This window comes from Arachis ipaensis, chromosome B10 (assembly GCF_059453495.1).
Source record: "Arachis ipaensis isolate K30076 ecotype BB chromosome B10, ASM5945349v1, whole genome shotgun sequence".
NCBI classification, from domain to species: domain Eukaryota; kingdom Viridiplantae; phylum Streptophyta; class Magnoliopsida; order Fabales; family Fabaceae; genus Arachis; species Arachis ipaensis.
The window spans coordinates 9837259-9862275 of NC_142435.1; the positions used below are offsets into that span (position 1 = coordinate 9837259).

The following is a 25017-nucleotide window of genomic DNA, read 5'->3' on the forward strand; positions in this document are numbered from 1 at the left end:
CAAAGGTACTATGTGATTCCCCGACTAAGCCTGGCATAACCCTCCTCATTCTTCGTGTCAACAATTTAGAAATAACCTTATAGACACATCCCACCATACTGATAGGTCTTAGTTCTTTTATCTCCTTAGCACCAACGAATTTCATAGCCAACGCTACCCATGTGACATTAGCTTCTGCTGGCAGTCGTGCTGACTCAAAAAACCCCATCACAGCTGCAGTGAATTCCATCCCTATCTCGTTCCAACACTTTTTTTTATATTTGTGTGAGATATATTATGAGTTTATGACTCTAATAAGAAAGAAAACAAAACTTCATTCTATTAATGTGGGGAACATTAATATTCTTTTCTAGTATTTTTCCTTGTTATTTTCTTTTGGAGTCAATATTGCAACCATGTCATGAGTCATGACATATTTGTTGTTGCCTAGTTGGGCTTTCTGGTTATGATATATCTGATCGGGCCTTATTGACATTAAAATTGGGTCACGAATTGGCCCACGGAACTTTGATGCATGGCATTCACAGTCACATCACCCTGCTGAGTGCTGACTTGCTAATAGCTAGTTGAGACGTTGACTAGTTTTGTTTATTTTCTCGTTAGGAGGTAGTTAGAAAAATTTAAAAAAGAGGAGCCAGTTGAGACGTTGACTAGTTTTGTTTACTATCTTCCCACCAAACAAGTTTTGTTTACTTTCTCGTTAGTAGTTAGTTACGAAATCAGTAAGCAGAAGACATGAGAAAAAGAAATATGTTTCAACTACCTTCCGAGAATCCTCATTTTCCCGCCAATTCCATGGCGCCACCTCCACTTTCCCGAGAAAACTCATTTTCCTTCCCAAATTTTCCCGGAATATTCCGCAACCACCCTCGCTGTCGATACCTCTGCGTCTCCACCGCATGCATCCTCCTCTACCTCCTTTACACCCTCACGAGCGTCTTCATCTCCGCGCAGCTACTCTTCAACCTCGAGCTCCAAGTCTCTCTCTCTCTCTCTCTCTCTCTCTCTCTCTCTCTCTCAAATTCTCGCTCACCGTTTTGATTTTTTGACCTTTTTGTCTCTTCTTTCTGTGATGCACAGCGCGATTTCGATGCGCCGCGCAGAGTAACGTTGCATTCTTCTAGAGTGTTCCACTCGCCGGAGGCATTCGAATTGGACTACGAGAAGATGGAGAAGGAGTTGAAGGTGTTCGTGTACCCTGACGGTGATCCTGAGACCTATTTCCACACGCCGAGGAAGCTCACCGGGAAATATTCCAGTGAAGGTTATTTCTTCAAGAACATCAAAGAAAGCCGTTTCTTCACTGCCGATCCTCTTCAAGCTCACCTCTTCTTCATTCCTATTTCTTGCCACAAAATGCGAGGCAAGGTATGCATGCCCTAATTTCACCTCCAAGAATGATTTGCATAATTCTCAGGGGTTAACTCACATCTCGCAACAAGAAACCTGTTCAATTGTGCAATATATTTTCTGTTTTTATTTATTCAAATCAATGTTTAGTTAGTTATTCTTGTGTAGCAAATAGCTGAAATGTCAAATGTTCACAAATCACAACTTTTAGGTTGAAATTGCTTAATACATATAAAGCCAATTTTGCATTTGTGGAAGATTTTGGGTGCCACTTGTTTTCACAATTTCACAATTCTCATAATTGATTCTCAAATCACGTAATCATTGAGGAGAACTGTTAATTTGTACATATCTAAGCCTGAATAAAATTATTCAAATACTATCAACAGATAATAGAATATGGAATATGCTTAGCAGATAGCACTACGCATGAATTCAACAACCTAGTGTCTAGCATAGTTCTCAATATAAGAGTCTAATGCGCGCATGTGAAGTATGCAGGGGTTGACTTATGAGCGTATGATTTATGAAGTTGGGAAGTATGTGGAGAGCCTAAAGTTCAAGTATCCTTATTGGAACAGAACATTGGGTGCTGATCACTTTTTTGTGACTTGCCATGATATCGGTGCCAAGGCTACGAATGGGGTTCCATATCTTGTCAAAAATTCCATTCGGGTGGTTTGTTCATCCAGTTATGACGGTTTGTTTATTCCACACAAAGATGTTACCCTCCCCCAAGTTCAGCTGCCATTTCTTCACCCTGCAGGTGGAAATGACATAAAGAGAAGGTGGAAATTGTTTTCGTACCATAAAATCGAATTCTTTTGCTTGTTAGAAACACAATTTTCAGTTAAGTCACCTGAAACTGTGCCATCTTTATTAATTTTAATACCAATTCCTATCCGGAAAATACTGCAGGAAAACACTTGCTTTCTGGGCTGGTCGCTCTGATTCTAAATTGAAAGATGAACTTGCAGCTGTGTGGGACAATGATACTGAACTTGACATTCAGAATAACAGAATTGACCGTCATGCTACTGGGTCTATTGTTTATTTGGAGAAACTTTATAGATCCAAGTTTTGTTTGTGCCCTCACGGTCCTGTTGGTAGCAGCCGTATCGCGGACTCAATCCATTATGGCTGTGTTCCGGGTAAACTACATCTTCATGACTTTTGTTGCTCACTGATTACCCATCTCTTCTGTGAATTCAATCTTCTAAGTTCTAACAGAAATTCTTGTCCTCTATCTGCAGTAATCATGTCAAACTATTATGACTTGCCTTTTAATGAGATTCTGGATTGGAGGAAGTTTTCTGTAGTAGTGAAGGAAAGTGACCTTTATCAGCTCAAAGACATTCTGAGAAATATATCTCAGAAAGATTTTGTGACATTGAATCAGAACTTAGTAAAGGTAATAAGTTTCAGTTTCTGGTTTTTAAAAATATCAGTTAGCTGATAGTTGGTGCAATTATGGAATCATATCCGTCATGAAGCTACTTATGTTTGTGATTTAAGACAAAAATTTCATACGTTGAAATAAATCATGGCTTCTTGTAAGATGATAACACTAGTTTTAATTTTCGGTTTATGGTTCAGGTCCAGAAGCATTTCCAGTGGAATACACCTCCAGTTAGACTAGATGCGTTTCATATGGTCATGTATGAACTCTGGCTACGCCGCCATCTCACTAGGTACTTTTAAAAAGAAACTCAGACAATGATAACTGAAGCAAGGAGTTTTATTTGTACATACGATTAACAGTACGATGTGGCCCCAACCTGTGAATCCCCACCGCAAGCTGTATCCTCAAAGTGAAACATGTTTGACCACTTAGAGAATTTGTGTGTAAAATGAGTATTAGGAAGGCAGTCTTCTCAGTAAAATAACAAATGTATATGTCTGCACGAAACCCCCCAAACCCTGCAGAGATAAAAGATATTTGGTGATAGAAGTCGGTGACTGTTAATTGTGAAACAAGAGATGCTGGTGTTGAGCTTGGAATCCATGTTAGGGAGAGTAACTCAGAGTACTCCCATAATCTTTTTCAGCCAAAATACATCGTTCGTGGCAAATAAGACATTGCTCAAGCATCTAATTTTAGCTCTAACCAAAAAAAAAAAAAAATGAGACTTCGTTCTTCTTCTTTCATTGTGTGCCAAAACGAAACAATGTCATCTGTGTCTAACATGGCAAGTCAAAACTAGTTTAATCCTCTGTTTGTTGATCCAATGTCAGAAAGGGTCCAAGAATCAATATAATGTCTAGAACTAGATTTCAAGAAATAGTATATTAAATTTTGAATGTGAGAGGCTAAAATGGTAAAAGTCATAAATCTCAATAACCAATAAAAAATTTAGTCCTATGGTTGGAGTATAAAAGTATGAACTACAAGACGATGTACTATGGCCATATTACGACTCCCTTGTCCAAACCAAATTCAAATCATCACAAACTCTTATGCTGCGTTTAGAAGGGAGACTGATATTGAGAGACTGAGACAAAATTAAGTCGTTCTATTGTGTTTGGTATAAAATATAATGCACTAAGTTATGTCTAAGTATCATGTTTAGTTTAAGATAAACATAAGAATTAAAGGGTAGATTTAAAATTTGAAAAGTTAAATAAAAATATTTTTGAAAAAAAATGTTATTAAAGTTTTCATCTGCAAAAATTTTAGTCTTTTCTGTCTCTACTGAGTCCCAGAAATTTTAGTCCCCTTTGTCTCCACTTTCTGAAGATATTGAAAAAACTGAAATTTTATGTCTTGAAACTAAAATTTTAATTCTAGTTTCTAACCACCAAACACAATACTAAATCGCAGTCTCTCAATCTCAATTCCAGTCTTTAGAAACAAACTGACCGAAAAAATTTATCTATACTCATTTTTAAAAACTCATCATTGTAGACAACAAAGAGACATAACAAATGGTAAATTCACCATTATTTGTTTGTTAACACCAAATTATAAATGTGTACCCCCTGTTCTGTTCGGCCCGAATATGAATAAGAAATAACAAATAACTTCCATTGTAGTATAGTAATTCAAACTTCCCAATATCTAATCATGCAAAATCCAAACTACGTAGATGTCTAATACGATATTTTTATTCCCTCATAAAACGGTAAAGAAAATAAATTCACTTATATTTTGAAGAGTTAAGGGCAAAAACGGAACTATTCACAATATATAAATCGAATCCAGTATTGATAGGATATACAGAAATGAGAGAGAGAGAGAGAGAGAGAGAGAGAGAGAGAGAGAGAGAGAGAGAGAGAGAGAGAGAGAGAGAACCTAAAAATCTAATTCTACAGTCATAATTCACATTGCTTCCAGAAATAATTTGTCTATAAAACACAAACCATCCCCAGAAGTCCTATGTTAGTTGAAGCAGCATAGCGTATTAGGTTGTATCACAGAAAATGCATGTGTGGATAATTGGCAATTCTCTGGTGGCATATCCCCAGATCATAGCCAGTAAGTCCTCATGTTGGAATCATCAATGTCAATGTCAACCTGTAAGTGTGCTCACACATTTAACTGATCCACACACACAGGCTTTCAAGCCTTCAAGGGTCTCATCATGTTCTAAGAATTATGATTCATGATAAGTCATCAAAAACGAAAAAAAGGTACCTGCTCATCAAAACAGGCAGGAATATCAAATTCTGTCCCAGAAGCGTCAGCAAAATCTTCAAGTTTATTATCCTGCAACCATCAAAAGTATTACATACAAACTGCCAATTTCCAAATGTTTGGAGCTAATATTACCGCAAAACTCTTTCCAAACAAAAGAATACCTCTTGATGTATGCTGAGAGCATTATTCTCCATTTGGATAGATGAATCGTTGGTAACGGCTTCCGCAGTATCAAGTGTATACTGTAAATCAGAGAATTCGACTTGATGACAAATATTCCAAAGTTGACATTTTTCAGTATATTCAAGAAATGAAGAAACGACTACAGCATAAAATTAAATTTGATGACAAAATACTCCAATTTAGCTTTGTATCACATCCTTCGGTTATCTGGTCAATGGAATTTCTCATATGACCATATAAGACAATCATAGCTTCCACTGAGTAATAGAGGGATGAAAAACTTCTAGAACCTGATCATTGTTCCTCTCAGGTGACTGTCTCGAATCTATTGGCACAGGTTTGGCTTCCTCTAGGCAGATCTGATAGAAATAAAATTGAGTAAATATAATGAATGACAGTTCAATAGAACAGAATCAACTATCTATGTTCCACTCATGCAAGCAAAAGAACTCAATCTATATGAGCAGATCTGATAAATAATGAGTAGCATTTTCCACATTAGGAAAAGCTTTATTAATGTGTTTAGTTCAATCCCATGGAAACATACATCCTCGTTCTGGTCAGGAGAAGAGTTCTCTGGTTCTGTTGGTGAAGGTTTTATATCAGCTGATGTATCCTGTTGATAAAGACAAATTATTAGAATTGAAAATCCAAAATCTTCTGTTGAGAATTAATTATAATAAGAAAATCCGAATTAGGTGACCACTAGGAGCAAAATTATAGGTTCAACACGTAGATTAAACTCATTTATAACTAATATATACTCGAATCATTGGTAACGTTATACAGGCTACAGCAGTATCTTCTAAACCAGGAAGACAAGACATTGTTAGGTAACAATATTATAAAAACACGAGTACGTACCAGTCCATTTTGTTCAAAAGTGACTCTTGATGCTTTGCTGAGATCTCTCAGAGTTCCCTTCAAATCAATTAAGCATGTAATTAATGATAAGTAATAGCATGATATAAATAACATTACTGTAATCGCATTCAGCAACATGGGAAAATGCAATTAAATTATTCATGCATGCTCATGACAATCCATAAAAGCAAAATAAACACCTTTCAAACAATTGCAATTCCATGTTATGAGTTGATAACAACATCAGGCATAAATGTTGGATGGAAGAAACATTTTCATGTCCAGGTTAAAATCAGGACAGTGGGTAGCATAAAGAATTTTCATCAATTTTACACCAAAAGTAAAAAATAAAATTACTGAGGATACACATTATTGTCATCTATCAAGGATTCACCAATTAAACTTGAAAGCACTTATGGAAAAGTTGTTTGTTTCCCTCATAAACTCCTCAACCATGGTTACATCAAATAGACAACTATAAGTTAACAGTCTTCGTGGCAACATGACAAGATTTCAGAGACAAAAAGTGGACAAAAAAGACCTTTTTTTAAATAATTGTACACAAAAGTTCTACTCTTCAGACAGGGCATCTAGTTACTGTAACCATAAAAACAAAAAAAACAATAAATTAGATACTTAATTGCATGCAAAACCTGATTATGGAGAGCAGCACTAGCTACAATCAATAATAAGAAACATAAATCCAGATCAAGCTTAATATACGGATATTATTCACCTTATTTGCCCACATAAGACCACAGGCGTTGCACAGAGATCTTGGACCAGAAGGTCCTCGACGCATAGCTGGAGTTGACTTCTCACTAGTTCCACAATGCTGACATCTACGTTCACTAAATCATGGCAGAGGTTGAACAGAATAATAGAACATATTAGTTCCAACATGTAAATTGTGAATTCTAAAAATAAAACACAGAGATTTAGCTTGCAACTCACATAGACTGTGAATAAGTATCACCTCCACCATTGCTTGAATCGAAATTTTCAGCAGGAGATTTGTAGCCTTCCTTGAGTGACGCAAACTGTCCATTCTTACGATGCATCCTGTTAGAGATTCAAATATAATCAATCTCAAGAAGAACAACAGCCTCAACATCCAGAGGTCAAAGAGTGCAGTGGAATAAACCCATTTGAAATATAAGTCAAGCAGTGGGGATGGGGGAAGGGACATGCCAACCATCTAATCCAATCTCCCAAAGCCCACACCCTACCTCTGGGCAACCTCTTTACGGCAAGTGTACCGGATTTTTTTCTCAAAGCATCGGTCTTTTCGCTTTTCACGGAACCTTACAAGTGATTCAATTCTTCGTGAAACCTTTGAGCCTCGGGAAGCATCATTTATTCCCTGCACATATAAGAAAAGTAGAAAACCCAACAAATGTTAAGAGACAAGAAATGATGGAATCACCAAGAAAGAAAATTAATTTCCAAACAGAGCACCATAATCTGCTGACAATTCTGCTGCAACGAAGAATCAGAGCTGGCAGCAATCCTGGGAATCTCTTGGGCTCCCAAGAGTAACAATACAGCCTGCACCTATTTGTTCAGGAAAACAAAAATTAAAAATAAAAAATACAAAAGCAGTGAAATTTTACTGAAGAAACGAAATTAATTTCATGATGCATCCAATGTAAACTAATGATAGCATGTAAGTATCCCAGCAATCACAACCTGAACCATATATAATAAGAGTTCTTTCTTCCCAAAAAACAAAAAAGTTTATCATCACAAATTCAAAACAAGGGCACCTAATCTATGGGAAACAATTCTCAAGCAAAAATTTCTAATCAAACATTGAACAATCAACGGGGAAAGAATAAAATTAAAAGAGCACCGATCACTTAACAACAAAAATAAAAAATGGACCTTTTCTGGGGTAACCGCTGGGAAAACATAAACCTCGCCTTCAAATGCAATGGTGAGCTCACTGGTTCTTGGCTGAACAGAAGTAGCAGTAGAAGACAACCCAGAACTCACGAAAGCTTCTTCCACCTCGTGAGAACCTCCATCAAAAGGGTTCAACGCACCATTCACCTGCATGGGAACAAGCACAGTTTTTTGTTGCTGTTGTTGCTGCTGTTGGGCTTCATCATCATCATCATCATCAAAGGTTCTTGCTTGCAGCCTCTGCTGATTCGCAGTGTCCATTACTCAAGCATCACTAACAGCAGCTGCTCTCTCTTTTGTTTCTCCTCCAAGTCGTGAAATTTTCTCTGCTTCCAAACAGAAAGTTAGAAGCTTTTGGGTAACCCTAATGAAGAATTGATGAAGAGTGGGTGTAGGAAAGGAAAAAGCATAGAAATGGGAAACATTGAAAGCTTTCCCTACAAACACTTTCGTTCTCTGAAAACACTGAAACTAGACACAGCAGCAAACAAGTAACATAAAATTTCTAAGTCAAATCAAATAAAGCAAAAAAATTGAATTGCTATTTAATTATTTAATTTAAAATCAAAATATTGCACTTCCACTGTGGCACAACCTGGTTTTTACTTTTTTTTTTTTAAATGAAATTGAAATTTTTGACGATCACATTTTTATCCTGGTATTGGTACTTTAATTTTAGATGGAATCTTATTGACTCTGATATTAAGGTGGGGAAAAAGCTTATTAAATCTAGATATCAAATATAAATTAATTTCCAAGTTTTCGAACCTATATATATACTATCACACAATTAGAAAACGCGTATATTGTAAAAAAAAAATAATATTTTTTTTAAAAGTTAGAAGTGAAATTCGAATATAAAATTTTTAGACAAATTCAAAAAGAATAAAATTCGAATTTAAATTTTTTAGATAAATATAAAAAAATTATACTATAATTCGTTGACAATACTAAATAAATAAATATGCATAAAAACGTAAAATTATTTATAGGCAGATAATATTAAAATAATTTTATCCTATCGTCATCAAATAAGTAATATTCCAACCCACTTGTCATACTATATTTTTAAGATTAAATTTATGAAATTCTCCAAGATAATATAACAATTTTAACTTAAATTTCTATAAAATTATGACATAAAGCGGAGCTTAATTAAGCAAAAGGGGACAATGGCTCTAACTTTAATTTTTTTTCTTATATAATAATATAAATTTCAGTTTAGTGTCTCCTAAAATTTTTATTCTAATACACCTTTAATTGCAAAATAATTTTTATTTCCTCTCTAAAATTCATCCTAATTATGCCATGGGATATATAAAGTCCTTTCTTTTAATAATGATAATGTAAAAGTTGTTTGAATTAAGTTTGATCGTAATACAACGTTAGTTATAAAACTTCATTTTTGCTAATGTAAAATAAGTAAATAAATAAATAAAGTGTAATACAACGTGCATATTATAATTATTATATAAAATGGATTGAGGGGAAAGATATTTTGTATTGTTGAGAACTTGAGGTGGGTGTGATCTGAGGAGAAGAGAAGAGGAGAGAGAGTGGAAGTTGGAACCATAAATCATTGAAGGATGAATGTAGAAGAGGAGGTTGGGCGCCTCAGGGAAGAGATCAAGAGGCTTGGCACACTCCAATCAGATGGTTCTTACAAGGTATGAAACTTTTATTCTCTCTTTTCCTACCCACCCCCACTATTCATTATGCTCCTTTTTAGTTTCAATCTCTATTATGTGAACTTGGAATCGATCTTTGTGGATCTAAGCCTAGTATCTGGAAATGAAAATAACAGGGAAGATTCAGATAATAATAAAAAGATCCATGTATCCTGATTTGTTTCATGAGATAGGATCTATATCATTAGATCATTGTAATTAGGATGCAGACACTTCACTGATGCCTTTTTCTTTTACTCTGTTGTGTTTTTTGTTCCATCTTCCATTGTGTTGATGTGAAGGTTACATTTGGGACATTATTTAACGATGACCAATGTGCAAATATATTTGAAGCGCTTGTTGGGACACTGAGAGCAGCTAAAAAGCGAAAAGTGCTCACATACGACGGTGAACTACTGCTTCAAGGAGTGCATGATAATGTCGAAATCACTCTTAATCCAACCCCTGCTGCTGCCAACTGATCCACTTGTTTGTTTGCTTCTTCAATTCAATGAACTCATTTTCCCTAAGAGTCGGGGACTTGAGAATAATAATGTCTTCTTAGTATATGATTTGTGTAATATACCAATTTGTGAAGGTTGGTGGACGTCAGAAATTATGAGGTATCAATGTATGTATGTATGAAATGCTACGGCTACCTTTGCCGTGTAGCATTCGATTTTACTATTGAGTTAACGAAATGGTTTCATTTTCCCACTCCTCGAAATTGTTGTTTTGTTTTTTAATTGCCAAAAGCTTTATGCAGAATTTTAATATAATATATACTTTTACTGTGAGATAATCAAGAAAGATGCAAATTATGAACAATTCCCTGGAAAATAAGAAACGTTCATTGCATAGAGTGAATTGGAGAAACTTAGTTTCAATAGTAGTGGCAAAAAATATAGATCAATAATTGAATCAGGAATGGTGTAAGGCAGACCAAACTGAATTTAAAATACCTCGCTGTTACTAAGGTACGCACCAAAGAAAGAATCAAGTAATTGACGAAAAATAACTACACTGACAGTTCAATAGACAGCCTAGGCTGAATTAATTCAGCAAGGATGAGAATGATAAGGAATGAATGATACAATGCCAGGAAACCGGCATATTACATGATTTCAGGTTAGGGAAAAACTGTAAGTTAAAATACAAAATATATTTTCTTTAAAAAAGAAAAAGAAAGGAATTAAAACTACTAAAAAAAGTATCTACGAGGAGAACATTGGGACATGAATGAGAGGATATTGTCATGATGATCCACTGAGAATGAATGCTTGGAGAAGGCTCTGTGCCGCTTGGGTTTCATCAGGAGTACCGGATATTACAATAGTCCTGTCACTTGTTCCAGGACGAGGTTCATGTATGACAACCTTAGCGCCTGAAATCTGTTGATGGCAATAACTTTTATGTTTTGAAAGACACATGAAAAATCAAGGCTTCATAATATCTTTGTTAGCAGTTCAATCTTTTATTATAGCAATTCCATATATCCAAATGAAAGTAGAAAAAAGACACGGGGGGAAGACAAATTAGGAAGGGTTGGTCCAATGTTCAAGGCTCCACCTATGAGGCTTGAGATGGGTAGATGTACCAAATCGTGCCCCGGAAAGCCAGAGGAGGCTATTTCCAATATCACCCTCTGATACAAGGGCACATGGCAACAATCTTACTGTTTGGTCAAACTTTACTCTAGGGCAAAACGAATTAATGCTTCCCAATATCAAGTCTTTTAGCCAGAGCTTTGCAATACATTTCTATGTTATTTTTGGTTATGATAATTTTTTTTTATATATAAATTATATTTAACAATTTTAGTTGTGATAGTCTGAAAGAGTACCTTCTTTTTGCATACTTTTTCCATAGTGTTCTACTATATTCTAGAGACCTTTTAACATGAATGTGAGATCTGATTCAGCATATGTAGGTTCTTTTTATTATATAATGTAGCATGGGTGGCATGTCCAACTTCCCCAGTTTATATGAGAATTGAAAAAGTGCCATGCAAGTATATATTAATGAATGTTGTTTAATGTATAGGTTCATATATGAAGATTTGTGTGTTGGTGAAAGCTTAAGTATATATTATGGATTGGAAACTATGGAATCAATCATCTTGCAGCAATGAAATTGCTGAAAATAATTACTTTGACAAGGCCTTTGTTGCAGGAGCAAGGCTTAAAATATAAATACATAGGTTTCAGAATAATTGTTTAAATGTTCTTTTGTGAAAAACCTAACACTAAGTTCAGCATCAAATTATCGAATGTGTATATGAACATGACCAATTACGTACCTGTCTTAGACGAGCCAAATTGCTACCATTTTCCCCATAAACAGAGTCAATAGTATCATCAGGAACCACAATTTCCACAGTTGTACTAGTCACAATAGCAGATTTACTTCCACTGAGGACCAAAAAAAAAAAAAAAAAGAAGTAAAATATAAGTTTTGTGGCATCTTCTAGCTCAACTGTGTCCACACAATAAGAAACCAAGTTCTAGTTAAGTTATAAATTCACTCCAAAGCAGGATTTGAAATGAAAGAGCAAACCAACGACAAACTAAGGAGTAACATCAAATCAAATAGTATTATGCACGACACAGAACTACTGAATATTATTGAATTCTAAAACTGCAGGTATAAGTAGAGTTGCAAGAGAGGTAACACACACAGCTACATAAACATGGCACAGATAGTGCAGCAGAATTCATACTAAATAACAAACTCTTTAGTGCAAAGTAGTAATTTCATTCAAGTCCATGATTTGACAAAGTTTAAGAAGGTTTACACCACAGACATCCATAACCCATCATATGACACCATAAATAGCACTTTATGTTATTGAAATATTGGAACTTGTGATGCTAAGAAGAACTGCAGTTTGTTTTAATAAATTATACATTTGCTTTGAAACCAGCGTAATTTGTCATGAATGTGAACAAACTACCTGACAAGTTCCAAGCCTCCTTTTCGAGATGTCATTCCCCAACTAAGATCATTAATTCCCCTTGAATTTATGCCAGCCACTGTCTGCAGCCAAATTTAATATAAATAACTAATAACTTGTGAAGGTAAGCCAACTAGCCAAGAGAAAGAGATATACCGATGGTGCCCATAACCCTGGGGAAGAAGGATGGTCTACATTCCACGAAAGAGCATGATGATCATTGCCTTGCGACAAACCATGCCTACCTAGACTATAATCTAAATTCTGTGCTAGAGCATGATGATCAATGCTTTGTGACAAATTATGTCTACCCAGACTATGATCTAAATTTTGTGCAAAAGCATGATCATCAAGGCTTTGTGACAAACTATGTCTACTCAGACTATGATCTAAATTCTGCACAAGAGCATGACGATCGAGGCTTTGTGACACATGTCTACCCATACTATGATCTAAATTATATGGAAGAGCATGATGATCAAGGCTTTGTGACAAAGAATGTCTACCCAGACTATGATCCAAATTATGTGCAAGAGCATGATGATCAATACTTTGAGACAATGTATGTCTAGTCAAACAAGGAGAAACGCCAAAAGCTGGTTGGCCACTAAGAGGAACCGTATCTCTTAATCGCCCATAGGGACTGGTATCAGCTCGTGCAGAGGATAGGCTGGTGTCAGCTCTTGCAGAGGAAAGGCTGGAGTCCGCTCGCACAGAGTTTTGACTCCTTGTTCCAGCACTGTTCTGTGAACTGATAATAAGATTATCTCTCAGTCTACCAGTTGCATTGTACAACGCATCTTGCACACTTGAAAACTCTCCTGATATCTAGGGAAAAGAAAAGAAGTATATAAAAACAGTAACTAATTAATACTCAAACATCTAAGATATGAGCTGATATCTACTCAATTCTAGGGGTCTGCTTTTTTTATTTCAAAAACACCTCTGAAGGTTGTTTTGATAGCTTTACTTGTGATGTTTTTTAGATTTTCAGTAATCAAAAGTCATTACAACAGTTTTAAACTTTTAATCAAATTGGTTGTACAACTTGACATTTCGCAAAAAGCCATTTTTCGTACTCTTGAGAAATTGAAAATCAAGATTCTACAAACCAAAAAGAAAAAGTCTCCAACCAAATTTTCTAGGAACAAGTGCAAACATAGAACAGTATTTTTGTTACCACTTATCCAAATATGGAATAATTTGTTCATAAATTACTTTTCATATATCATTTTACATAAAATGCTAATAATTATGCAGGGTGAAATGGTGAATTCAGAAGCAGTAGTACATTGTCATTGCACTGAAGTAATTATGAAGTACTGTCTTGGGGTATGCTGTTGGAGCAAAATTCTTGTAACAAGAATAGAATTAGAATGCAAGTTTTGTGAAATAGGCTTAGGTGCTTGCTTTCAAGCAGTGCAAAACATGTTATATTTTTGGAGGATTTCAGAATCAAGAAGCAAACAAGCAAGAAGAAATTACATGTTTAAACTATGAATTATAAATATTTTGAAGCATGTATTCCACAATAGTGTTCTTGAGGTCTTCAAATTTCACAAGGTTAAGAGGGAAAGACTTGTTTGAGTTTGTAGATGCAGAAAATAACATTTATCAGAGAAGAAGGTATTCCTCAGCATATTTTAATTATAAATGAAATAAAGGAAAGAATCATGTCCAGACCTGTACGACTTGATCATTATCTGATGAACATTTTGGAGCCTGATCAGAACCAATTATTCTAATGGAAGCCCCCGTTGCCTTCCGCATTTCTGAAACAATTACACCGCCTTTTCCCAACAAACAACCAACTTGGTTCGATGGAACCAAAAGTCGTGCAGTAACAGATGACCCCTTGAATCCAGAGTCTAGCCCCTTCTCAATACCAGCTTCAATGGACCTTGAGTAAACAAGCACAACAGCCTTCTGTGCTGGGGAATATTTTGACTCAGAATTCTGTTAAAAAAAAAAATTAAGCCACCAACCACCAACTAAAAAAGTTAATCACCAAATAATAATAATGACACGCATACAACTACAAGACAAAAAAAAATTAGTTAACATACCTCTGAAGCAGTGACAGTAATTACTCGATCCTCACACTCGCCTACTAAAGGACCGATACTTATAGTTGCCCCTGTCTCATTTTGAAGAGCTTTCACAATAGCACCACCTTTTCCAATAACACCGCCAACCCGATCATTTGAACAAAGAATTCTAAAGCAGACTTCCAGCTGAACCGCCTTTGGCTCCAAGGATGACCCTATATTATCTTCAACTGATAATGAATGAATTCCAGTGGCATAGCTGTTAGAGCTGCTGGAGAAAGAAGATAGCAAAGAGCTTCTCTGCAGAAGATGGTCCACATGAAGATCATTTAAAGTCTCACGAGGAGCTGTGGTGAAAGTCTCATGCGGAACTGCGGTAAAACTCTCGCGTTGAACTGCGGCTAAAGTCTCATGATGCGGAACTGAAACCAAAGTTTCATCCTGAACCACTTCATATGGTTTGCTTCCCATCATCTTTGTTCTATCAGGAGGAGGAAAATCTTGAAGACGGCGAGAAACCGCAAGAAGTGCCTTCTTAACGGATGACACATTGCCTTCTATCTACCACAGATCAGAATGTTTTCTCAGAATAAAAGGGAAACAGCAGAACTGTTCACTACGCGACAATGGAATGAAGTAACAGCATTGATGTTGTTCCCCGATGATAGAAAAAGAAATTTAAGCAATTAATAAAAACTCATGGGTATGCAAACACACAACACGACATAGCATTCTCGATTCATGTGTCATTTCATGAGTTGCAGTTTGTACAGCACCGCATTTGTTAAAAGCAAACCCTTTGCAATACATAAACAAACCAAATCTCATCTACCATGTTCAAATACCCTTTGCTTGGTCAGTTGGAAGATGTTACCAACTCCTAAGCCATGAAACTAAAATCCACTCTCCCTAGCCCCCTCAAGACACTAGCAACCAAGTAACATTCAAATCCTTCAGAATTCAAAAGTCACCATCCTATTGAAAACAGATAAGATGCTAAACAAGAATAGGACATTCAATAAGACTAGTTTTGAGATTCCTACTCCTGAAAATGCTACAGTAATTCGTGACTTGCAACTAGAAACTGGACATTCAATAAGTTACATTCATACCTCAATCACTTCGTCGGAAGAGGAAGTGGAAGGTGCCGAATTGTCGGTGAAAGCCCTTATTCTACACCCAGTGTCCTTCCTGATCTTATCCACAATCTTCCCGCCCTTCCCAATCACCGAACCAACCTGCGCCGCGTCAGCCACCAGCCGGCTGCAAACAACCCTATCCCCAACCTCAATCCCCTCCGTCTCCGCCGCAACCTCTAGAATCCTATCAAACACCTTCAAGAGCGCTTCCTGTGCCTTCGATACCTCGACGGCCTCGCCGCCGCTTAGAGAAACCCTCCCGGAAATTGTCCCCTCGCCGACGACCACTATGAGCCTGTCCTGCACCTCCGCCGGCGCGTCCTCGATGCGGATCTTGGTGCCAGTGGACTGCTGGAGGCTCTTGATGACGGAACCGGACTTTCCGATGACGCCGCCGATTCGGGAGGCCTGGCAGAGGAGGCGAAATGCCACGTGGCCCTGAGGCACGGAGAGCGGCGGTGGCTGAGTCTTAGACGAAGACCTGGCGCGCTTGGAGGATCCGTTTGGCGGAAACGTGTTCGGGTCGGGTAGAGCAGGTACGGAGCGCTTCGCTGAAGGAGAGAGAAAGGTTTTATCCATAATTCAATTTCCCCCTCTCCCCTCGCTGGCACAGAAGAAGAGTTCGCTGAGAAAGGGCGAAAGTGTAAGAAGAAGAAGTTCGGATGCTAAAATGCGCGGGGAAAGAGAAGGAGTGCGCAGTGCGCCTACCGGTTTAGGTTGACAATTGAGATTTTGGGTTGCCTGCAAGTGACAAACTCAGCTCTCTACGTGAGCCGTCGGAATATGCTAATTTATTTTATTTTATTAATATACAGATTACCAGAAATTATTTTTAATATGGAAGTAAAGATGGTATTTTAGTTGAATATTAACATTTAAAGTATATCATATTATTGTGAAAAATACTACATGTTGGCCGAGTTAAGTCCCACTTTGGTCTTTGAGATTAGTGAGTTGTACTGATTTGCTTTTTGATTTTTCAATTGCTACAATTTGGTCCTTTAAATTAAAAAAAAATGCACCAATATAGTCCCTCCTCAACGCCGTTAGCGAGATAGCTCAAGTCTTACCATGTTGGACATATTAAAACGACATTTTACACATTTTGACGCTAAAAGAGTACTAAATAATGTCATTTCAGCGTTTGAACAATATTAAAAGAGAGGAGGTATAACGTTTTAGTATTGTTCAAACTCTCAAACGACGTCATTTAGCGTCTTCTTTATCGCCAAAATGAATACCACATCGTTTTAATATGTCTAGCGTGACAAGACTTGGGCTACGCCACTAATGGCGTTGAGTTTTGGCAACTAAGAACTACATTGATGCACTTTTTTTAATTTGGAGAACTAAATTGTGACAATTGGAAAGTCAGAGACCAAATCAGTGCAACTGGTCAATCTCAAGACCAAAATGGAGTTTAAATCCATGTTGGTTAGGATGTTATCACATGTTCAACACGTCTCCACGTGTTGCAACACGCCTCCACGTATTGACTTTTCACCTACAAAATTCACCTACCTATAATTATATCAAATAATCTCGTTTCTAACAAAAATATTAATATTTTTTTCATATAAAAATAATTAGTCTACAGATCACATGGTATTAAATAAATTTAGAATCATCCCACTAAGTTTGTTTTTTCTATAATATCATTATTTTTTTAATAATCAAATACATATTTTATTTATTTTGTTAATTAAAAAATAATTTAAATATAAAATAAACTAATAACAATTGTACTAATGAATTATAACTCAAATGACATAGTCTTCCCATACTCATTTAAGAAGTCGCGAGTTTGAGTTTCCCTATCTTTAAAAAAAAACGAATAACAGTCGTATTTTTATATGAAAGTAAAAAATATTTACTATATAAATAATATTCTTAAATTTCAAAATAATACCAAATATTATGTTTTATGATCTCAACAAAAATTTATTTAATTTATCATCTTTGACAAATATGATTGTGTTTTGCGATCTTTAATTTTTGTGTCATAAGATAAATAAAATATTTTATCATTTTAACTTAACGATTAATAAAGAGATTTAACGTAGTGCTATATTTTAACAGGCCTGCTACACATCTATGTATCTATATATCCAAGTTGGCCCAAACCCAAATCCACTCACTCGCATTACTGAAGCGTGAAAACACGCGCCCAAAAACCCCACTCATTACTTCGCGCTCATTATGAAGAAACGTTACTTCTTCCTCAACACGAAACCACTACATGAAACCACTCCTTCTCTTCAAATCTCTCTCAAAATCACTCAAACTTCAGTCACGTTCTCTGCCGAAACCACTACTGAAAAAGAATCGCGACAAGATTTCGCCACTAACAAGCAAAAACGAACAAAAACAGCAACAGAGACTAACAAAGATATGAAAAAAATTACTGTTCATTTGAAATCTTACAATGTAGCGTTTCTCCTAGTTGCATTTTAGCTTTACTAGATTGATCTCCTTCGTTCAGTATATCAACGTATTCTGATTGTATTTTTACAGTATAACTAGGACTTTGAATAATTTTTTTTCTTATTTTCACTCAGTTCAGTGGATAGTGTAACTAGGACTTTGAACTTGATTGTTACTCTGTTCAGTTCTTCTTTTGCATGGAGAAATACTATTCTTGATGATTGAAAGTTTATGAAACATTCTTCTTGATAATTGAAAGCTTATAACGACTTATTCACCACATGGATTGTGTTCGGTTCGGTGGATTTGGTGATTCTCATTCACTTCATATTTAGTGTGTTTAGGTTTAGGCTTTATTCTGATTGTATTTTTACTGTATAACTAGGGCTTTGGATCAAATTTGTTCTTATTTTCATTCAGTCCACTGGATAGTGTAACTAGGTCTTTGAACTTGATTGTTACTGTATTCAGTTAACTTCTATTGCATGAAGAAACTTGATAATTGAAAGCTTATAATGATTTATTCACCACATGGATTGTGTTCGGTTCGATGGGCTTAGTGATTCTCATTCACTTGATATTTAGTGTGTTTAGGGTTTAGACTTTATTTTGATTACATTTTTACAGTATAACTAGAGTTTTGAATAAAATTTGTTCTTATTTTCATTAAGTTCAGTGGATAGTGTAACTAGGTCTTTGAACTTGATTGTTAGACTATTCAGTTAACTTCTATTGCATGAAGAAATACTATTCATAATAATTGAAAGCTTATAATGATTTATTCACCACATAGATTGTATTCAGTTTGGTGGGCTTGGTGATTCTCATTGACTTGATATTTAGTGTGTTCAGGGTTTAGGCTTTATTCTGAGTGCATTTTTACTGATAACTAGGGCTTTAAATCAAATTTGTTCTTATTTTTATTCAGTCCAGTGGATAGTGTAACTAGGTCTTTGAACTTGATTGTTACTCTATTCAGTTAACTTCTATTGCATGAAGAAATACTATTCTTGATAATTGAAAGCTTATAATGATTTATTCACCACATGGATTGTGTTTGGTTCGATGGGCTTGGTGATTCTCATTCACTTTATATTTAGTGTGTTTAGGGTTTAGGATTTATTCTGATTGTATTTCTACAATATAACTAGGGCTTTGAATCAAATTTGTTCTTATTTTCATTCAGTTTAGTGGATAGTGTAACTAGGTCTTTGAACTTGATTGTTACTCTATTCAGTTAACTTCTATTGCATGAAGAAATACTATTCTTGATAATTGAAAGCTTATAATGATTTATTCACCACATGGATTGTGTTTGGTTCGGTAGGATTGGTGATTCTCATTCACTTGATATTTAGTGTATTCAGGGTTTAGGCTTTATTCTGATTGCATTTTTAGAGTACAATTAGGGCTTTGAATCAAATTTGTTCTTATTTTCATTCAATTCAGTGGATAGTGTAACTAGGTCTTTGAACTTGATTGTTAGTCTATTCAGTTAACTTCTATTGCATGAATAAATACTATTCATAATAATTGAAAGCTTATAATGATTTATTCTCCACATGGATTGTGTTCGGTTTGGTGGGCTTGGTGATTCTCATTTACTTGATATTTAGTGTGTTCAAGATTTAGGCTTTATTCTGATTGCATTTTTAGAGTATAATTAGGGCTTTGAATCAAATTTGTTTTTATTTTCATTCAGTTCAGTAGATAATGTATGTGAGTAGATAGTGATAATGTAACTAGTCTAGCTGATTCATTATTTATCATGTTTTATTCAGTGCATAAAGTGGGTTCAGTTCGGTAGGCTGGGGCATTTTAATTGATTTGATTAAGATATGCATGCTTGTGCTTTTCTGTGTATTGAGTAAAGTATTGACCAAATTTTTTCATTACAACAAAACACAACAAGACAATGGTGACAAAAAAGGAAAAGCCACACTATAACGTAAGCACATTAAATATATTTATCCGCTTTTGTTCAAATAATATCTATTTTGTATTATAAATATATCCTCACATTCTATTTTAAAACTTACAGAAAATTCATGATTGTAGATGCCAAACAAAGGCAATAGCAATAGTATTTAGGAATATGAGTCAAGAAAAGAGAGATATATTTGAACAAATGAGATTTGGTACCCTGGCACATGTCCCAGAAATGAATGTCTCTCACGCCCTGTTGAGAGAATTGATTGATTGCTTTGATGACTATAAGGGATGCTTGAAAATTCTCCAGGGGAATATTAAAATAACTCCTGGCAAGGTAGCAGCTGCAGTAGGCATAAACAACGACAGTAATACACTTTTCACTTCCTGCTTATTTTCCGTTCATTGGTGTACAGAAAATTAAATTGAGCCTTTTTGGCTGATTTTTTGCTATTAAAATATTGTAGGAAATTGTTTTGATGATAAGATTGATTACACCAAACTGAATCCGGAAGACAAGGTCTGTTCTGGAAATGAGTGTTGAAGGGGAGGAGAAACGGCAAAAATTCAAAAGGACTTTTGTCGTCTTCATACAAAAGTGCTTCTTACTGCCGACCACGGTAAGCGTGGCCTCCCCGATACATAAGCCGCCTATCTTTCATGTGGAAAAAATCCAAGAGTGGGATTGGGCAAAACATGTGCTCAACTTCTTGATGAAAGGAATTGAAAACAAGAGAAAGGGAACGAAACAATCTGTTGATAGCTGTGTTTTTATTTTGATGCTGATATACTTCCATGAAACCAAGTTCCCTCACCCGTTCGGACCTGATGCTTCCCCAGCACCGTGGGTGGCCTATTGAACAAAGCAAATGATGCTTGATCGGATTTCGAAGGAAGCAATTGACCATTGGTAAATTAAACAAAAAAATTCCCCTAAAATTTTGATTCTTGTGTTTTAGGTTATAATTAATTTATTTCTCCTACTTGCAATTGTTAGTGTGTTCATTTGAATCTTTGTGCATTCAGAAATATTTTTCTTGATGATTAAATGTTTGTCACGTTTTATTCACCATATGAATCTTGTTCGGTTCGGTTGGCTTGCTCCCTTTGTTTCACCTGATTGTTAATATGTTCATTTGAATCCTTTGCATTCATGCACTATCCTTTTGATGATTAAATGTTTGTCACGTATTATTCACCATATAAATCTTGTTCAGTTTGGTGGATTTGCTCCCTTTGGTTCACCTGATTGTTAGTGTGTTCAATTGAGTCATTGTGCATGCAAAAATGTTTCTTAGATCATTAAATAATGATCACATTTTATGGTGTTTTATTCAGCACATTACTATCGTTCGATTCAGTGGGTTGCTCATGTTGATTCAGCTGATTGTTACTGTATTTCTAATTAAATAAATTTCTATTTTAGGAACTTCTGTACAGAAAGAAAATAAAAGAAGAAAAAACAAAAACAAATAAGTTAGATAAGAAAGAAAAAGGAAAGAAAGGAAAAAAGAAAATTTTTTATTCTTCTTCGGAAGAAGAAAGATTTTTCGAATTTGAATATGAACCTGAAACCGACAAAACACCACCAGCAAAGAGAACAAGACAAAAGAGGGTGGTTAAAAAACAAAAGCTTGTTGAGATGGATTCAGAAACAACAAGTGAAACTGAAAGCACTCCAACGGATTCAGAAAGCAAAAGTGAATCCGAAAACCAATAAGTTTGATCTTCATATTGATTTCATTTAACTTGTATTTGCTTAAAGTTGTTCTTATGCGCTTGTTCTTATGTATTGCAGGGAAGAAGAAATTGAAAAAACGGGCACAAAGAAAAGAAAACAACCACAGAAGGTGGTTAAAAACAAAGCAAAAAAAGGAAGCCTGTGGCGACAGATTCAGAGGGCACAAGCAAATCTAAAAGCCAGTAAGTATTGGGTGATGTTCATTTATATGATTGTATAATATTCATCTGGTTTAGTTTTGCATTTCCTTGCTGAAAATTGTTTATGTATGCTTGTTAAGTAAATTACAGATGTGATATTGTTCACTGGAGTTGCTCAAGTTGAGTTCTTTTTAATTCAGAAATATTTTTCTTCATGATTAAACGAATATCACATTTTGTTCAGCATATGAATGCTTTCGGTTCGGTGGACTATGTCAGTTTCATTCACTTGATTGTTAGTGTCTTTTTCTTGCTTATATTTTTTCTCCGGTATAAATTCCATGTGTTTGTCTGTGTTGCAGGGAAAAAGAAATTGAAAAAACACCCATGGTAAAAAGAAAACAACCGCAAAAGGGTCGCAAAAAACCAAACCAACTCTGACAAGGATTAAGTTTCTCAAATCATATTTTCTTTTATTTATTGATGCTTTCATTTTAGGTTCCTTCAGACTTATTATATGAACTTTCAGATCTGAATACGTAAAAGACAGTGCTGTAGAAAGAAGAAGACAAGCGTTGGAGACAATAAGAGAAAAGAGATTAAAGAAAAGAAATGATGGAGCTCAAAAAGCAAACGTTGCTCCGGATCAGTTTGACTCAGCGGAAGCACAAAATAATTTCTCTGAGACGTAAGATTCGGCTTCTTATACCGAGTTATTTTTCTTTCTTTGCTAACTATTGCTAGAACCTTTTCTAATTCCTCTGGATTCAATTACTAATAGTTATTTATCTTGCTTAGACTACCAACTGTAAATCTCGGTAGCGAACCTCTCTTCCATACTCAAGCAAGCTCCACACTGTTTGTAAATGCCCCAGACAATACCAGGTAAATTGGTTCGTTACACTCTTTACTTTCGGTTTGGTGGTTTCCAAAAATGAATTTCATGTGTTTTTACCCTAAACCCTAAACCCTAAACCCCTAAACCCTAAGTCCTAACCCCTAAACCATGAGCCCTAAACACTAAACCCTAAATCTTAAACCCTAAACTCCTAAACCCTGAACCCTGAACCCTGAACCCTGACCCATAAACCCTAAAACCTTAAACCATAAGCCATGAACCCATAAATCCTAAACCTTAAAACCCTAATTCCTAAACCCTAAAACTAAAACCATGAACCCTAAACCCTGAACCCATAAACGATAAACCCCTAAAACCCTAAACCCAAAACCCAAAACCCTAACCCATAAACCCTAAAATCCTAAAACCTAACCCGTAAACCCTAAACCCTAAAACCTAAACCCTAATCTAGGTTTCTAATTTTAATTTATTATCTTTTTTTTAGAAAAAATATCCCGAAAAACACGGTAAAATATTTTAGAAAAAAGAAAATCCATCTAAGAAAGAGTTTTAAAACTCCACCAATGCAAGTTAAAAATATTTATGTTACTCTTTTAGATTTTTTTAATAATTTTTATTTAATTAATCACACGAAAAATGTGTTTAAATGTAACTAGTGCTACACCTGATTCTAAGCTACAAATCATTGAGGATCGACAAGAAACTCGTTCTGAACCTTTGGAAATGTGAGTTTTTCAATCTACAGATTCCCGTTTCTCAAAACAAATTCTAATTATTCAACATTAACTTCTTCATTATTTACATTCCTTAGACATCCTCTTGCGTTGTCTCTTCCAAGTTCTGTTCAGGAAGATTTGATCAAAGATAACTTTATCTATGTCCCTCCAGAAAGTCAAATAAAATAATCTGATATTAAGTAGGTTTATAAATATTTATTCATCATATGAATCTTGTTCGGTTCAGTGAGCTTGGTAACTTTAAATCACTTGATAGCTAGTGTATCCAGGATTTAGGGTTATTCTGATTGCATGCACCAATGCTTTTCTAGATGTTTCATTATTTATCATGTTTTATTCAGTGCATCTAGGGGGTTCAGTTCGGTGGTCTCATAAAATTCTTTTTATTAATTTTAATGAAATAAGATAATAGTTTAGGATCATTATTGAATTGTTTTCTATTTAATACAGCAACCCTTGGAACCGCAACAACAGCCTTGCAAAGAAGCACCGGCACAACAATCAAAACAACAAAAGCAGGCTGCTGAGAAATCTTCACCAAGGAATACGGAGCCAGAACTTCCAATGAACGTGTAAGTTTTAATTAATATCATTTTTTATAATCTTCTGGTCTAGCAGGTAATTAGAATTCTTTTTATTAGTTTCATGGTATAAGATAACAAATCTGCCTCATTACTGAAATCTTTTCTGTTTAATGCAGCAGCCCTCCCAAACAACAATAGCATCAAGTAGCTCCGATGGCAAGGCAATTAGAAGAAGAAGTACATCCTGAATTGTAAGTTTTATCATTGTTCACCATATTGTATCATTTTGGTTCATTGCTTTGTTTAATATCATTTTTGTTTCATATCAGAACAAATTCTAATTATTCAATATTAACTTCTTCATTGTTTACATTCCTTAGACCTCCTCTTTTGTTGTCTCTTCCAAGTTCTCTTGAGGAAGAGTTGATCAAAGATGACTTTATCTATGTCGCTCCAGAAAGTCAAACACAACAAACTTCTGATAATGAGTAAATTTATAAATATTTATTCACCACATGAATCTTGTTTGGTTTAGTGGGCTTGGTAACTTTAAATCACTTAATAGCTAGTGTATCTAGGGTTTAGGGGTATTCTAATTGCATTTCACTTGATAGTTAGTGTGTTCAGGGTTTAGGGATATTTTGATTGCATGCACCAATGATATTCTAGCTGTTTCGTTATTTATCATGTTTTATTCAGTGCATCTACAGGGTTCGGTTCGGTGGTCTCTTAAAATTCTTTTTATTAATTTTAATGGTACAAGATAACAAATCTGCCTCATTACTGAAATCTTTTCTGTTTAATGCAGCAGCCTTCACAAACAACAACATCAACAACAAGCTCCGGTGGCACGACAATTAAAAGAAGAAGCACAGCTTGAATTGTAAGTTTTACCATTGTTCACCACATTGTATCAT

The 25017-nt window shown here is 35.3% G+C and overlaps 4 protein-coding genes across 5 annotated transcripts; 2 read left to right on the top strand and 2 right to left on the bottom strand.

Moving 5' to 3' along the window:
* Positions 1–640: 640 nt before the first annotated feature.
* On the top strand, positions 641–3404 carry LOC107622710 (putative glycosyltransferase At5g03795). Its single transcript, XM_016324694.3, has 6 exons — positions 641–978; positions 1081–1368; positions 1852–2138; positions 2269–2501; positions 2604–2761; positions 2947–3404. Exons 1-6 carry the CDS (start codon positions 736–738, stop codon positions 3049–3051), a joined length of 1314 nt encoding a protein of 437 aa, XP_016180180.2. The 5' UTR covers positions 641–735; the 3' UTR covers positions 3052–3404.
* A 1102-nt stretch (positions 3405–4506) lies between these two features.
* Positions 4507–8465, bottom strand: LOC107620084 (GATA transcription factor 24). Of its 2 annotated transcripts, none has more exons than XM_088505393.1 (11): positions 7919–8465; positions 7493–7582; positions 7264–7397; positions 6989–7096; positions 6771–6885; positions 6035–6091; positions 5718–5786; positions 5461–5529; positions 5149–5229; positions 4985–5056; positions 4507–4864 (listed from the first exon to the last, which is right to left on the bottom strand). In XM_088505393.1, the coding sequence occupies exons 1-11, from the start codon at positions 8198–8200 to the stop codon at positions 4817–4819; spliced, it is 1125 nt and encodes a 374-aa protein (XP_088361519.1). In that variant the 5' UTR covers positions 8201–8465; the 3' UTR covers positions 4507–4816. The 2 variants fall into 2 exon arrangements, with proteins under 2 accessions (XP_088361519.1, XP_088361515.1); XM_088505389.1 differs by having other exon boundaries at positions 7493–7588.
* A 965-nt stretch (positions 8466–9430) lies between these two features.
* LOC107622817 (costars family protein) lies at positions 9431–10323 on the top strand. The gene is made up of 2 exons (XM_016324856.3): positions 9431–9606; positions 9909–10323. The coding sequence occupies exons 1-2, from the start codon at positions 9526–9528 to the stop codon at positions 10086–10088; spliced, it is 261 nt and encodes an 86-aa protein (XP_016180342.1). The 5' UTR covers positions 9431–9525; the 3' UTR covers positions 10089–10323.
* A 231-nt stretch (positions 10324–10554) lies between these two features.
* On the bottom strand, positions 10555–16526 carry LOC107622816 (KH domain-containing protein HEN4). The gene is made up of 7 exons (XM_016324855.3): positions 15720–16526; positions 14626–15168; positions 14243–14515; positions 12716–13387; positions 12560–12642; positions 11906–12017; positions 10555–10997 (listed from the first exon to the last, which is right to left on the bottom strand). Exons 1-7 carry the CDS (start codon positions 16323–16325, stop codon positions 10860–10862), a joined length of 2427 nt encoding a protein of 808 aa, XP_016180341.1. The 5' UTR covers positions 16326–16526; the 3' UTR covers positions 10555–10859.
* Positions 16527–25017: the final 8491 nt, after the last annotated feature.

Bases quoted from the DNA above. Each gene is read 5' to 3' on its own strand.
- LOC107622817 (XM_016324856.3), top strand. From the start codon at position 9,526: ATGAATGTAGAAGAGGAGGTTGGGCGCCTCAGGGAAGAGATCAAGAGG. The intron at 9,607-9,908 runs GTATGAAACTTT...GTTGATGTGAAG, and splicing joins AATCAGATGGTTCTTACAAG to GTTACATTTGGGACATTATT.
- LOC107622816 (XM_016324855.3), bottom strand. From the start codon at position 16,325: ATGGATAAAACCTTTCTCTCTCCTTCAGCGAAGCGCTCCGTACCTGCT. The intron at 13,388-14,242 runs GTCTGGACATGA...TCTTTTCCCTAG, and splicing joins ATAATGATCAAGTCGTACAG to ATATCAGGAGAGTTTTCAAG. The intron at 10,998-11,905 runs GTACGTAATTGG...TGCCATCAACAG, and splicing joins ATTTGGCTCGTCTAAGACAG to ATTTCAGGCGCTAAGGTTGT.
- LOC107620084 (XM_088505389.1), bottom strand. From the start codon at position 8,200: ATGGACACTGCGAATCAGCAGAGGCTGCAAGCAAGAACCTTTGATGAT. The intron at 7,398-7,492 runs GTGCTCTGTTTG...TTATATGTGCAG, and splicing joins AGAATTGTCAGCAGATTATG to GGAATAAATGATGCTTCCCG. The intron at 4,865-4,984 runs GTACCTTTTTTT...GCACACTTACAG, and splicing joins CTGCCTGTTTTGATGAGCAG to GTTGACATTGACATTGATGA.
- LOC107622710 (XM_016324694.3), top strand. From the start codon at position 736: ATGAGAAAAAGAAATATGTTTCAACTACCTTCCGAGAATCCTCATTTT. The intron at 1,369-1,851 runs GTATGCATGCCC...TGAAGTATGCAG, and splicing joins GCCACAAAATGCGAGGCAAG to GGGTTGACTTATGAGCGTAT. The intron at 2,502-2,603 runs GTAAACTACATC...CTCTATCTGCAG, and splicing joins CCATTATGGCTGTGTTCCGG to TAATCATGTCAAACTATTAT.